The following is a 14,221-nucleotide window of genomic DNA, read 5'->3' on the forward strand; positions in this document are numbered from 1 at the left end:
TATAGTTAGTAAATGTATTTGACAACATAAAATTTAATTATCCCGCATGCTCAACAAGCCATAACACCAGACACCTCCATGAAACCCATTCACTGAGATATGGTCGGTTACATCATTCTGTATATTATGTACTCCATTACATCGTATCCTCATCATCTAATCAATGCCAGTTTACACAACCGCGCCGGGAGCGCGTCGGATGCTCCTCCGGGCACCCTCACCCAAGATATTCACGATACCCTCTGACTCAAGTGCCCGGACAGCCTCCGTGAACTGAGCGCTATCGACCTCAATGCTGGACTGTTCATTCAAAACCCGATAAGCTTCTGCCCAGCGAGCTGCGCCGCCCCCACCAGCCAGATCATCAATCACTCCTAGAACCCCGCGTTTCAAGGCCTCTTTATTGCGTCTTTCGCTTGCACTCGTACCCTCGGTGAGCAAGCCCATATCAATCAAGCCCGTGCGAGAATCGGTCGCTGCTTGCTTAATGGCAGATCGAATCAGGCGCACTGCCTCCTCAACGTCATCGGCAGTCACCTCTGAAGAGAGGCGCATGCGTGCGTGAGCTTCAGCTAGACGGATCATGGACTCTAGCTGACGGGTGGTTGCAGTGATTCGGCGGTCCGCAGAGCGAATATCATCTCCAAGTTTACGCATATTTACGTATGCATCGGAGAGGGCTTTGCCGGCGGAGGGGGTGAGGACTGGGTGGATCTTGGTCTTGGCGTAGGTAATGTAGGCCGTTAGGAATTCGATTGGCTATAAGTTCATAGGTTAGCAGCTATGGTATTGAGTAGTAAGTAGATCCATATTGACTTACTAGGATTTCTCGCTCGCTCGCGTTTTCCGGCTTGTCTTCGAGATACATGTTGACAAGGTGCTTGGCTAAGCGGCGGTCCTCCGACTCGTCCACGCGGTCAAGAACAAGATATACAAGATCGAAACGAGACAACAACGTTGGCGGAAGGTCGATGTTTTGTGGGACCGGTAGGTTTGGATTGTATCTGCTACCAATAGGATTGGCCGAGGCGAGAATACTTGTTCTGGCATTGAGAGTTGTAATGATACCCGCTTTCGCGATCGACACAGTCTGTTGTTCCATGACTTCATGGAGAACAGAGCGAGTGGATTCGTTCATTTTGTCGAATTCATCAATGCAGCAGACACCACCGTCAGACAAGACCAAAGCACCGGATTCCAGGACCATCTGGCGAGTCTCAGGGTCACGAGTAACGTAAGCCGTAAGACCGACAGCTGATGAACCTTTACCGCTGGTGTATACACCTCGTGGGGCAATTTTGTGCACATAACGGAGTAGTTGAGACTTTGCTGTCGAAGGGTCACCGCAGAGGAGTACGTTGATATCGCCACGGTAGCGAGGGTTACCACCCTTTTGGAACGACTTGTTGGTGCCGCCAAACATCTGAAGCAGAATACCTTTCTTCACATCGTCCATCTCGTAAAGACTAGGCGCAAGTGATCGAGCAAGAAGTTCATATAAGTCGGGTCTCGTAGATGTCCGCAGGATCTTATCTTCCTCTTCCGCCGAAATTTTGCGGACCTGTTCGGCATCTCCAGCAGCCTGCTCAGAGAGCTCCTGTTCAACGGTAGAAACGTCGACACCGAGCTTCTTGCGGTCGGTTTTCTGGACATGCAGAACATCGATGTAGGTTTTGAAAAGAGATTTTTGGGTTCGTTGACGAGGGTTTACTCGCACAGGGTTCGAGCGAAAGATTCCGGTTACCTCGACACGGTCACCTGCCTTGCAGACATCGACCAATTCATCATAGACGCACAGAGAGACCGAGTGAGGTGTTTGACCATCTGGGATACTATCCGGAGTCTCCTGCAGTTTGATAACCTGCTTGTCGGCAAATACACAGCGGTTATGGACGATTTGCATTGAGTTTCTTTCTTGGCATGCTTCACGGGGGCAAATAGTGGGCTCAGCAATCTTGCCGCGGTCGATATCTACCTGAACTGAATGGTTGCAGGCTTGACAACGGAAGAATGCTAATCCTTGAGTTAGCATGTTTCTGGACTGACTAGAGAAAGACACGAACCTTCTTTCATGTCAGGTATAATGGGTGTAGCACGAATGACCAAACCCTTGATGCTCACTAACTTGTCCATATCTGAGGGTCGTTAGCTAAGAGTCCAGACGCAGAATTTTATTAGATCGAAATCTTACCAGCCGGATCCAGCTCTCTCATATTGACCGTAGTATCAAGACCGAACGGAAGAACCTTGTATGGCCTGGTCTCGGCCTCCGCCACGAGGTCTGGTATTTCTGCCTGCGGCATCCTGCCGGTCTCGCTCATTGCGTCCGAACTAGGGACCGCCGGGGCTGAGCTCAAGTCCCTATGGCTGTTTTGATTGCGTTGAATTTGAGATCGTAGTCGCTCCATCTCTTTAGCAGCTAACTCGACCATCACATCTCGTACACTCTGATCCATCAGTGGAATAATCTCTTGAGGGTATGCTTGGAGCTGGTGCCATAGTTTCAGAGTTGGTGGGTACGCCTTGAGATTCTTCGCATCTAGATTGAGACTGGTGACACCCAACTGGCGCATTGTGTTTAACATGTCGATGTATTCCCGTTCCTCGGCCATATCTCCCATTCGGCGCGTTTCGTCCTCAGTGGCTCCATCAGCCCACAGACGGTATTTGGTGGTAAAACTATGGAGGAAATTTTTAAACGCCGACATGGAATCCTGGATAGAGATATTGGTTCCCCAGATCACACGGGTTGAATTACCTCCCATGACTTCTGCCTCTGAAGTATCCGGGTGGATATTAGAGAATGTGGCGTCCGATTGAGGCTCACCGTCCGCAGCAGGTACTCCATTCGCATCGACAAAGACTCTGCGCCTTCGGCCTGGGGTAGACCCAAAACCTCCTGAATGAAGGTCACTGCGGCGGGAGACGACGCGTTGGCCATCCAGCCCTTGTCGTGACGAAACAAATAGGCCGCTGCTGCTGCTAGGAATATCCGAGTGGCCATTTTGGCGGCCGAAACCGCGAGTCGGACTGGAGCTGGAAACGTATCGAATTGGGGAAGAATCTGTGTTTGTATTCAAATATTAACAACCGATGGCCATCATTCAATATCCGATTACTATACCTTTTAGGCCGGCCCCATTTGCACGTGGCGTTCTTTCCCCCTCATCCATGGCGGATGAAGCTCTCAAAGGCGAACTTGGTTCTTCTATTCTCGCATCTGGAGTCTCGGCATTGCTGCTCCCCCGCGCGGAGGAAGACTGGAAGAACATGGGGGATGAGGACGGGACGGCGGCCTCGCCTTGCAGCCGCCGTGAAGCACGAGGGGTAGTCTGTGGAGGGTTGCTGGTCTGAGATTGCTGTTGGGAGCGTGTTGAGCGGGCTGGTGATGCGGTGGCCGAGTCCCTCGCCGGACGGCCCGTACGACGAGAAGAAGCGGGAGAAGACATGCTGACGCGGTTATTCGAAGGTTCTGAACCAATGTAACAGGAAAAGGGGTATTTGAATAATGCAATCGAGGGGGTTGATATATTTGCTCCCTCGGTAGATGTGAAGGTGCAGCTGGCAACAAGAAGGGATGCTTGGACTGAGAGCGGACAAAAAGAGCCCAGGTCCAATGAAGAAATTTGGACCGACGCGTCCGGACACGTCTCACGCGTAAAGTGCTTCCATTTAGGGCGGGCGCGACGGTTTAAAATCACGTGACACGTTTGTTGATCGTTTTCGAGAACCAGCTAAGATATCACTTCTACTCTGTACTAGTCTCTAACAATATATATTCACGGCCGTTGAAAGTCGCAGCAACATGTTGGGTTTACTTTCTTGCCGTCATCTTGGATTATGGGTTTTGGAAAACAGACCACAGTCGTGAGTTTAATTCAGCTACATCCGCTTCTCGTTTGTGAGTAGCATGGTAGCCGTTTCTCCGCTGTACCTTGTATGGCGGAATCTGATGACAACAGATTATTGTGCAGTGGCTTCGCACGGGACATTCTTAACGAACACCAGAGGGGACGAATATGGGGTTTACCAAAATACCACCTCTGTGGTTTTGGTGATCCGAGCACATTTCCAAGTTCCAAAGCCTTGGCAGACGTAGTAACACCGCCACCTATGCGACCGTGGCTGAACCTTCCTTACTGAGCTAGCCAGATTCAGAATGGTTCCTTCCTTAAATGACGGGAGTTCCTGAGCTCTGCCAATTAAAAAGCCGCTGCCCTTGGTTCCATTCAGGATGTCAACACCATGCCTAATCAGGAATCCTCACTCGCCACTCGATCCTTTCATAATGAAACAGCTTTGCAGCACCAGTGAATGCCTTACTGAATGCTTTGAATCTTTTTTTGTTGTTATTTTGGGAATTTAAGCGCCAGACAATTCCTCAAGAAACTGGCCTGTTTCATGAGGACCAATCCTTTGACCGCCTGCAAGGGTGAATGAAACAAAAGTTGGGGAGAGCGCGCGACTGGGACCAGCCAAGTTTCAGCAGGCGCCTGATGTCATGCACTAAAAAGTTGCGATCTGCGATTCCCACGAATGGCGGCGCCTCTTCGTCAAAGGCTCGGGTGACATTTGAATGGATGGAAGATCCATGATGCCTTTATCTGCAACATTATCTGGCACACTTTTTATGAGGTTCTTCCTGTCCTCGCTCCTTACACACCCGTCAACACTTCAACACCTCAACACACTCTTAGATAAACCTATTGTCACCTCATATTTTCCCTTCCCCGACAGTCTTCTCCCCCCCTACTCACGAAGCTGCTCCTTATTGTCGAAAACTCTCGCAAATTCACCGAGTGATGCCCTGAGCATCACCACGCCGATCGGTTGGAAGTTTGGAACCCCGCTAGACTTGTCACCCCAGATACTTTGGCGGTGCCATCTTTTGTCTGATACCGTGAACTCCCTTCATATATGTGAATGGGGCTGGGCGTATTCGTCGTCAACTAGCAACGATGGTGAACGACTTGGGCTCGGCCTTGGAACACGCAGGCGGTAAAGGCCAAGCCAGAGAAGGCATCACCATCAAAACATTTGTAGCATCGCTGGCCGCTGCTCTCATAATTTTCGCTGTCGAATTCTTCTTGTTCCTTCTCCTCAAAGGGAAACTTACTCGCATTTAGTAAGTGCTTTTTGCAATCCGAGCTGCTGCCTCGTGGACCAAACAGCTAACTCTAAGGTTACTTTAAGTCAGCCACGAACGTATCTTGTCCCCGATAGGGAACGTACCAAACCATCACCCCCGGGTATCTTCAAATGGATCGGCCCTATTTTCGGCACTTCCAGCTCCGAATTTATTCAGAAATGTGGCCTGGATGCCTACTTCTTTTTACGCTACTTACGGATGCTAATTAAGATTTTCCTCCCCCTCGGCTGTGTCATTTTACCGACTCTCTTAACTGTGAATAAAGTTGGCGGCAAGGATCACAACTATCAGAATGGTACGGACGCTGGGCCTCAATGGAATGTCAGTGGCTTGGACCAACTAGCCTGGGGTAACGTCACTCCAGAAAACACGCATCGCTACTGGGCCCATCTAGTTATGGCTGTGATTGTCATAGTCTATGTCTGTTTCGTGTTTTTCGACGAACTCAGAGGCTATATCCGTCTTCGCCAATCCTATTTGACTTCTCCCCAGCATCGGTTGCGGGCTTCTGCGACGACAGTTCTGGTGACCGCTATACCAAATAAATGGCTTACGGTGGAGGCTTTGGATAGGTTGTACGATGTCTTTCCTGGTGGAGTTCGGAACATTTGGATCAACCGGAATTTTGACGATCTGAACGAGAAAGTCAAAGAGCGAGATAATCTGGCGTTGAAGCTGGAGACAGCCGAGACAGAATTGATTGTCAAGTGCAAGAAGGCTCAGTTGAAACAGGCCAAAGCTGCCGACAAAAAGGCTGGTGTTAAGCAGGCGGCGAAAAAGGAGAAGGCAGAGGCAGATGCGAAAGCTTCGAAGCTGGCTATGGGGGCTGGTATCAGTTCCGGCGACCCACACCAGGCTCATACCCTCCGGGAAATATTGCACCGCGACAAAGAATCTGGGAAAGAATCTAAAACGGAGAAGCGGAGGCACCTTAACCCCCTGGACCCAGCTATAGGGTTGGCGGGTGCTGTTGGCCAAGGTGTTGGTAAGCTGGGGAAGTCAGTTTTTGGTACCGTCAGGAAACCCCAGAAAGCCGAGCACGGTGCGGAGAATGGAGAGCCACAACCCTCGGAAAACTTCACAGATGAGAATACGGCAGACCGCCCCAGCGGAAACGACTCTGAAACCATGTTTACCAACACCCAGGAAGAAGGACCGCATCCGAAGAGGCCGTTCTGGAAAAGCAGGCCTTCGAACTTCTCGAAATCTAGTAACAAGACAGAGCCGGATGAGCTCCCACTTACGGCGCCAGACTCTCCTGTCGATAGGGAAGAAGCGGATATTTCAAACTTCGAGGAAAACTTGCCAGTAGGAGCACGCGGAGAAAATGACATTACCATCGAGCGAAATGATGACGCGGAAGCTGAAGATGATGAGTACCCCGTGGCGTATAACGAGAACTTCGAGAAGGAGGATCTCGGCGAACCCTTGTGGAAGAAATATATCCGCCAGAAAGACAGAGAAACCATGCGACTGCCAATTTTTGGAATTAGTTGGATGCCTTCGATTTGGCTTCTTGGGAAGAAAGTCGACACCATCGACCATTGTCGCAAAGAGGTGGCTCGCTTGAATTTGGAAATTGAGGTGGACCAACAGAATCCTGAAAAGTTCCCCCTCATGAATTCAGCCTTCATCCAGTTCAACCATCAAGTAGCTGCGCATATGGCTTGCCAAGCTGTCAGTCACCACGTACCCAAGCAAATGGCTCCTCGTACTGTGGAAATCTCACCAGATGATGTTATCTGGGACAACATGTCCATCAAATGGTGGGAACGTTATCTGCGTACCTTCGGGATCTACGCTATTGTCATTGGCATGGTGATCGGTTGGGCATTCCCCGTAGCCTTCACTGGATTGCTGTCTCAGCTCTCCTACTTGGAAGATGCTTTCACGTGGCTGTCGTGGATAAATCGTATGCCAGAGTGGCTTATTTCGGCCGTGCAAGGTATCCTGCCTCCGTTATTCCTGGCCATCTTGATGGCAATTTTGCCATTACTTCTTCGTTTCCTTTGTCGAACGCAGGGTCTTCAGACAGGCATGGGCATCGAGCTTACCGTGCAGAACTACTTCTTTGCATTTCTATTTGTCCAACTATTTCTGGTAGTGGCGATTGCATCGAGTTTCTCCACCATATTCAGAAACATCACTGATGTCACAAGTTGGCCCCAACTTCTGGCTCAAAATATACCCTCATCAAGCAACTACTTCTTCTCCTATATGATCCTGCAAGCTTTATCCGTGAGTGCTGGAGCCTTGGTTCAGATTTTCAGCCTTGTGAGCTGGTTTATTCTCGCACCAATGTTGGATTCGACTGCACGCCGTAAATGGGCTCGAACGACAAACCTCAATCAGATGCAATGGGGTACATTCTTTCCAGTGTATACAACTCTTGCATCTATTGGTATGTTCCACCGTTTAGTTACTTATGCATTGATCTAACACAGCAATAGGGTTGATCTACTCTGTTATCGCGCCTCTTATCTTGGTGTTTAATGTGCTCACTTTTGGTTTGTTCTGGTTCGTCTACCGTTACAACACCTTATACGTCACAAAATTCCGCTTCGACACCGGCGGATTGCTTTTCCCCCGGGCGATCAATCAGTTGTTCACCGGAATTTACGTCATGGAGATCAGTTTGATTGGTCTTTTCTTCTTAGTTCGTGATTCCAATGGGCAAGTCGCTTGTGAGGGCCAGGCCGTCATTATGATTATCATGACGGTACTAACTGCGGGATTCCAACTGCTGCTGAATGAAGCCTTTGGCCCGCTGATCCGTTACCTGCCCATTACGTTGGAGGATGAAGCCGTTCAGCGTGATGAAGAGTTTGCTCGCGCGCAAATGGTACGATTAGGGCTGAGCAGCGATGACGAAGAGGAGAACGCAGCAGAGAAAAAGGACACCCTCGAGCACCAGCTGAGGGATCGTGAACGTGCTGAGTTCCAGGGCGAGGACGAAGAACGCGACATCGAGCTGAAGAAATTTGAAGCCGGTGGCGTAAATAGGAGTGCGTCTGGGCTTAGGCGCAAGGGCCAAGGCCTCGAACCTGAGACAGCCGACAACCTCACTTCCTCTCGTCGACCATCATGGGCAACTCAGTCTCCGAACCGACGATCTAAATTCTTCGGGGCAAATTCCGAGGGCGCAGTCCCAAGCATTCAACGCATGCGAGAGAAGCTCAACCAGGATGCCGAAGCTCAAGGCCCTGTTAGACATCCTCGTGGTTCGGCGTTATTTGAAGGGATTCATGACGAGTTGGAGGACCTCACCCCCGACGAACGTGACCAACTAGTCCAGCGAGCCTTTCAACATGACGCTCTTCGCTCCAAGCGCCCTGTCGTCTGGATCCCCCGTGATGACCTTGGAGTAAGTGACGACGAGATTTACCGCACCCAGCGCTTCAGCAAGCATATCTGGATTAGCAACGAGTACCAAGCGTTGGATGGAAAGTGTCGCACCATTTTCAGTCGCAGCCCTCCTGACTTCTCAGAAGTCGATCTCATTCAGTTATAAAACCTTCACTTATCACTTGCATATACCATCACTTATTTGGACAAACGTTCCTGTGATGATTGATTCGATTCCCGCTTTAGCGACTGGCGTTCTACCTTGGGGCTTGTTATTATTCGGCCTTGTTGTCTCATGCATACGTTAATTTGCATCCCCAGCTTGGGGCATTTTCTTTTGGTCTTAGCCATAAAGCATACGAAGTACATACTACCTAGGATTGAGTTAGAACAATAGTACAAACGGGATGGTTAAGGATGATTGATATGAAGTGCATTCATCACGAAGCCATCAGGGATACTTATTATAACTGTACTGGCGTGACTGTAGAAACTAATATATAGACAACTGAATTCAGAAAATAAGCATCTATATACATCGATATCAAAACTTCCACCATTAATTACTACAGGAAAACAAGGCTGTTCACCATGTCGTCTTGTTATAACTCGTGATCAAAGCACGTCCTTCCGTGCCCAGAACAATAAAGTTGAATCGAACGCTGGCAGGTTTCCTGCAGCTTAGCAAGGAGCAGGGAGAGCGCCAACATTGCTGGGGGCGTTGAACAGGTTCAATTCCTCCTGGCGTCTCCTGACGAGGCCCTCCATCACCTGTCCGTTGGAGTGAATCCACTGAGGAAGCTCGTCAGTGGTAACAGCAACGATATCCTCGCCGGCGTTGATGCGAGAAACAAGGTCAGACGACTGCATGTTTCCGTTGCCGATATTGTAGGTCCAGGACACGAGAGCGCCATACTGGTTGTCGTTCAGGGTGACGGGGTCGGCGAAGGCATTGGTAACAGCGTCTTGGTAGCCCTTCACGTATTGTTAGTTTTGTTTTATCTAATTGCGGCTTGATGCAGATGTGATAGATAAGTACGTACAATCAAGTCACCAGCGAGCAGCTGGGCAGCGGTCTCTTCGGTCAGGGGCTGAGGGAAGGTGACATCGGAGCAAGACCAGTCCGGGCAGAGATGGCCGTAGCCGATTGTAGGGTTTCCGGCACCGTCATCATAGACTTCGCCTCGGAATGATTCGAAACCCTTGATAAGGTCGAGGGTTGGGCCGTTCACCGGGGGTCCGACGCAGGCGGAGGCGAGGGCAGGAATGGTGGCAACAAGGAGCTTGATGGAGGAGTGCATTTTGTGGATTGGTTTGAGTTCAGGTAATGAACTTTTGAAGATGTTTTGGATGGAAGAAGATGATGATGGATGAAATGAGCCGGAGTCAACCTCCCCTTTATACCTCTTGTCAGTTCATTTTTTGTATAGTCGAGACAGTGTCTTGGAGGCTGAGCTTCGTATCTTGAGGTGATCAGCTTTGATCGACTTTGGAATACGATGTTCTTCCAAGGGTCTCTTTCTCGGGAACATCCCTGTTGCGACCTCGTGTTTCTCTCGTAAGAGCAGCGGGTATCTGGAGACCGACTGGACGGAGCGTCTGGATGTTTGATTTGCTCCATTGGAAATTAGGTCCTGACGGGCACGACCCTTCAGACTAAACGTCTGTTGGCCTGGTTAGGGTTGATGAGTTCCAGATGCCGAGACAAAAGGTCGTGTTTGGCCGTTGATCACCCTGTCTCATGCAAGGCTCGTTTACGTGTCGATCGCTATTATTCGAAAGAGCTTCTTGATTGGATGGTTCCTGGAAGATACGAGGGTTGTGGAATGGAGATTCAATCCAATGCTTCAATTGTCCTATTCTTAGATCCGAGCCCAGAACACTGATTCCCTTAAAACCGTCGAGATCCATTACTCAATGCAACATAAACGGTGATCGATCGCTTTCGTGGAGACGCTGTTTCCACTTCTTGTGGCTGGCCCGCTGGCTTCGTATCTCTTGTTGTGCCTGGATTGTTCGGTTGCCGGCTGTCCCCAGTTGAAGCCATCAACCGTGCTTTCCTTTCCTTGGAGAACTCCCAGAAGGTTAGGTTGTCGATCGCGCCTTCCTGTTCAAGCAGATGTCGTTTTCGCAAGATACATCCCGATATTGGAAAGTGCAATGGAGGCTGGCAGGCTGTGCGGGTTCCTTCCTCTACTGTCTTGTTGGTCGTCGCTCTTTCCTTGAGTTCAGTGTTACTTGCAAGATGGAAGGCAGGTGCAACCAAGGTCCACGGGTGAGGTGACATCGCTCTTTCCTCAGACAGTCGTGCCTTCCTCGAGCGGTATGTACGAACTAACAGGTAGGAGGAAGGTTTGGAGGGAAGGTGCGATGGACGGGAGACGGGCGTTGGCTGCCCCTTCCCCCAAAATGGAGATAATGCGGATGAAGCAAGAGTGTTCCTAGGTAGTAGAGGAACCGAGTGCAAGTGTGAGGAATGAAATTCCATGTTTTCTCTAGAGATTCCGGGACTGAGTCTCGACATACTTGGATTGATATTTGGCTGTACCAAGTCTATTTAGTCACTCAATCCATGTACTTACACAGAGGAAGCCGGTACTGGTCTATGTTCCAGTACGGCCGGCGAACCCCATTCCACTCTCCCTCTAACTTGGGGACGGCGATTTGCTCCCACTCAATGTCGAATCCGGCTTCAAACAGATCCATTTCCACCACCTTTTGGTATACATCATAGCTGATCTGTCGGTCTGCTCCCATGCCATTGAAGAAACCCCATTTGCCCTCTTGCTCCAGGATGCCAATAACCTGCTCTGTGAAGAAATCTCGGAAATCGGCATATGACTCGGCAAACGTGTCGTAGTAAACGGCGTCGAACATTTCCCCCTGTGTCACCAGTTCAGGAAGTATATCCTGCCACCTGCCCTCGTGAATGTGAACACCCGGCTTCTCATGCCAGCCCTTTCGCCTCATTTCTGCGACGACGTCAGGATGGGCTTCGATAATGTGATGGGACGCCGGGGATTGTTCTTGAAAGAACCCATCGATAATGCCCATGCCATGTCCGACGTTCAGAACCCGCAGTCCCGGTGTAGGAAGGAGTTTCTTGGCAGATTTGGCCATGATATCCGATTCCCAGGCCATCATAACTCCGTTTTGATCTTGGTCGAGCAGTCTGTCCTGCTGGAAGCTCAGGTCCGAACTCAAGTAACGTGAGCTCGTAACATTTGGATCGACCTCGCCGGTTTGAGCAGTGTCCGTGGCAGCAGTCGTGGATTCGACTAATTGAGGGGCAGACTCCCCCTCTTCTGCAGTGCTTGAGGCACTTGTACCAGCAGTTTCCTGTTGCTGCTCTTGCTCTTCGTCGTCTTCCATCTCCTCGTCTGATAGTTGTTCGTAGCCATCTAGCCTGTTCAGCAGAAGTTCTGCTCTAACCCCGGCATCCACAACCATTTCATACAGCTCATCCAATCCAAGCCGTCTCGCAATGCATCCAGGTGTCTCGTCGTTCAAGTCCAAGTCATTCCATATAGCCCCCTCCTGCAGAAGAAGCTTCACGGTCTGGACGGCAGACTGGAGTGTTTCTTGCTGTTCACTGGTATGTCCCTCTCCATTGGACTGAACACCATTGGGCGCGCCATTAGTTTTCGCGTCCTCTTCCTCGGCCTCGCAAGCCGCAATGGCCGCATGGAGCGGAGAGGCGCCTGTTTCTGGATCCTTGACGTTGGCGGGGTTCGTTGCCGCGTCGTTGGAACGGAGGAGTCGTCTGAGCTTGGGGATGTCGTGCTGAGAGGCAGCTAGGAGGACTTCTTGGACCTCAAGGTCAACGTTGATTTCGGTTTCTGGGTCTGCCATATCTGGTCCATTGTAAGCTATAATCTATCAATGCGCCTTGAATCGCCGCCGCCGCAAACAGCTTCTAGGACAGATATCAAAAGAGCATGCTTGACGATAGAAGATACTCACCCAAAAATAAAATAAGCACTCAGATTTATTAGCCTTTCGAAATGAATATAGTTAGCTTATGTTGCTGTGCAGGCTTGATGCCTTGTGGTGTGTGAGGAGAGTTAACTTTTTTTATTTCCCCGCCTGTGATATAAAATTTCCGCCCGCCGCATTCGTCCCCGCAGCCACCATGAATAGCTGAGATTATAGCCTACCTCTACGGCCATAGGAACGGCCACTTTACTTGCACTTTTTTAGTATGAATTCACCGGTAGAGTAACATTCATGAATATTATGATAGAGAAGAGACAATATTCGCCCGTGCTGTGGTAACCTGAAAGAACTATTTGTACAGATGATATTCCGCACCTTGAACCACGTCAAAAATTGCAAACAACATCTGAGTGGAACGGAGGGTAAAAGGAGAAATCATCGAATTAAGATGACTTTCCAAACGATTTTTTGCAGTTTTGATTTTATTTCTCGACCTCCGAACCCGCATTGACGTTCAACCCAAGACCTTGGGTGTCCAGGTACAGTTTGTTCCTTCCACCGTTGTCCTGGAGAATCTGGGCGATATGTCGGGCATTTTCGATCTTCCGAAGCTCAACGTAGCTCTTACTCTTCTTGATCGCGTCTCCGATAAGTTCCGCTGATCGGGCCTCACCCTGAGCGCGGACGATGAAAGCTTGTTTCTCTTGACGGGCTTTGTCGACAAGGAACGCAGCCCGTTGAGCTTCTTGCTGAGCGACTTGCTTGGCTTCGACGGCAGCAGTGAATTCGGGGGAGAAGGTCAAGTGCTAAACGACAGAAAAGGAAAAAGTTAGTACTTCAAGCTTGACAGCTTAGAGGGATTTATTCGGCCGCCTTACCGTAAGGGAAACATCATCCAGAGCAATATTGAAGCGGGCCGCCCGACGAGCGAGGTTATCCCGAACAAGTCTGGCGACATTTTCACGCTGGGTAATCAGCTGACTGGCGTTGAACTGAGCAACAACGCTCTTCAAGACCTCATTGACGATGGATGGAAGCACCCGCTCGTCAAAATCGGAACCAAGAGTTCGGTAAATCTGAGGAAGAGCATCCACTCGAGGTCTTGACAGGACACGGCAAGTGATGTTCACCATCTGTAGATCTTTGGTACCGGTCAGGGAAGCAATGTTTCTCGGCTTCGCTCGGACATCGTAGATGATGGGAGTTTCGATCAAAGGGAATGCGAAATGGGTTCCTTAATTAAATAATAGTCAGAAACATGCACTATCGAGAATAAACCACGAGTTGCAGCGCTTACCTTCAGGGTAGATTTCCTTCTTCACACCACCGATTCGCGAGTATTTGATCGCGCGGTGACCACCATCAACTGCAATCAAACCACTTAGCACAGTCGCTTATTATAGAACTAGACTGGTGAAACAGAAGCTGGCTGGTCCTCACCGTTAAAGAGAGAGTTTGACAGAACGTATGCTCCAAGACCGAGTGTAATCAGAGCTGCGGCACCCACACCTCCTCCGCGGCCACCTCCACCAGAAGGAAAACCTCCATAGCGACCACGGTTCTGCAGAATAACCTGCAACCTCTCCCACTGCTCCTTCGGAATCCGAGACATGATAGTTGTGGTGAGAATCGAGGTTGATGTCTGGATGACAAGGTCGGAAAGCCCTTGACGTTCATCAACTTCCGGCAGTTCTCCAGATTCGGACACCGCCTTGGCGCGAGCTCCAAGTGGATTTGCCCGTCGCCAGACATTAATGCTTTTGCTTCACCAAGACCAAAGCGTGTCTCAGA

At 49.9% G+C, this 14,221-nt stretch overlaps 5 protein-coding genes across 5 annotated transcripts; 1 reads left to right on the forward strand and 4 right to left on the reverse strand.

Moving 5' to 3' along the window:
* Positions 1-171: 171 nt before the first annotated feature.
* On the reverse strand, positions 172-3,449 carry ASPVEDRAFT_82894 (MCM DNA helicase complex subunit MCM4; the record flags this gene model as incomplete). Its single annotated transcript, XM_040817280.1, has 5 exons — positions 172-759; positions 821-2,013; positions 2,064-2,135; positions 2,192-3,064; positions 3,125-3,449. The coding sequence occupies 5 exons, from the start codon at positions 3,447-3,449 to the stop codon at positions 172-174; spliced, it is 3,051 nt and encodes a 1,016-aa protein (XP_040667133.1).
* A 1,509-nt stretch (positions 3,450-4,958) lies between these two features.
* On the forward strand, positions 4,959-8,660 carry ASPVEDRAFT_82895 (putative DUF221 domain protein; the record flags this gene model as incomplete). The annotated part of the gene is made up of 3 exons (XM_040817281.1): positions 4,959-5,125; positions 5,194-7,550; positions 7,600-8,660. 3 exons carry the CDS (start codon positions 4,959-4,961, stop codon positions 8,658-8,660), a joined length of 3,585 nt encoding a protein of 1,194 aa, XP_040667134.1.
* Positions 8,661-9,019: 359 nt separating this feature from the next.
* ASPVEDRAFT_630443 (lysozyme) lies at positions 9,020-9,972 on the reverse strand. The gene is made up of 2 exons (XM_040815653.1): positions 9,538-9,972; positions 9,020-9,469 (listed from the first exon to the last, which is right to left on the reverse strand). The coding sequence occupies exons 1-2, from the start codon at positions 9,793-9,795 to the stop codon at positions 9,176-9,178; spliced, it is 552 nt and encodes a 183-aa protein (XP_040667135.1). The 5' UTR covers positions 9,796-9,972; the 3' UTR covers positions 9,020-9,175.
* Positions 9,973-10,918: 946 nt separating this feature from the next.
* rmt2 (protein-arginine N5-methyltransferase) lies at positions 10,919-12,570 on the reverse strand. Its single transcript, XM_040815654.1, has 2 exons — positions 12,458-12,570; positions 10,919-12,348 (listed from the first exon to the last, which is right to left on the reverse strand). The coding sequence occupies exon 2, from the start codon at positions 12,344-12,346 to the stop codon at positions 11,060-11,062; it is 1,287 nt and encodes a 428-aa protein (XP_040667136.1). The 5' UTR covers positions 12,347-12,348; positions 12,458-12,570; the 3' UTR covers positions 10,919-11,059.
* A 112-nt stretch (positions 12,571-12,682) lies between these two features.
* Positions 12,683-14,042, reverse strand: ASPVEDRAFT_191245 (prohibitin subunit PHB2; the record flags this gene model as incomplete). The annotated part of the gene is made up of 4 exons (XM_040809083.1): positions 12,683-13,236; positions 13,309-13,664; positions 13,728-13,796; positions 13,871-14,042. 4 exons carry the CDS (start codon positions 14,040-14,042, stop codon positions 12,913-12,915), a joined length of 921 nt encoding a protein of 306 aa, XP_040667137.1. The 3' UTR covers positions 12,683-12,912.
* Between the last annotated feature and the right edge of the window lie 179 nt (positions 14,043-14,221).

The sequence above is a fragment of the Aspergillus versicolor genome, assembly GCF_001890125.1.
Source record: "Aspergillus versicolor CBS 583.65 unplaced genomic scaffold ASPVEscaffold_4, whole genome shotgun sequence".
In the NCBI taxonomy this organism is placed as follows: domain Eukaryota; kingdom Fungi; phylum Ascomycota; class Eurotiomycetes; order Eurotiales; family Aspergillaceae; genus Aspergillus; species Aspergillus versicolor.

Excerpts from the sequence above, each read along its gene's own strand:
- rmt2 (XM_040815654.1), bottom strand. The coding sequence starts at position 12,346 with ATGGCAGACCCAGAAACCGAAATCAACGTTGACCTTGAGGTCCAAGAA.
- ASPVEDRAFT_630443 (XM_040815653.1), bottom strand. The coding sequence starts at position 9,795 with ATGCACTCCTCCATCAAGCTCCTTGTTGCCACCATTCCTGCCCTCGCC. Across the intron at positions 9,470-9,537 it reads TGCTCGCTGGTGACTTGATT|GGCTACCAAGACGCTGTTAC; the intron begins GTACGTACTTAT and ends CAATACGTGAAG.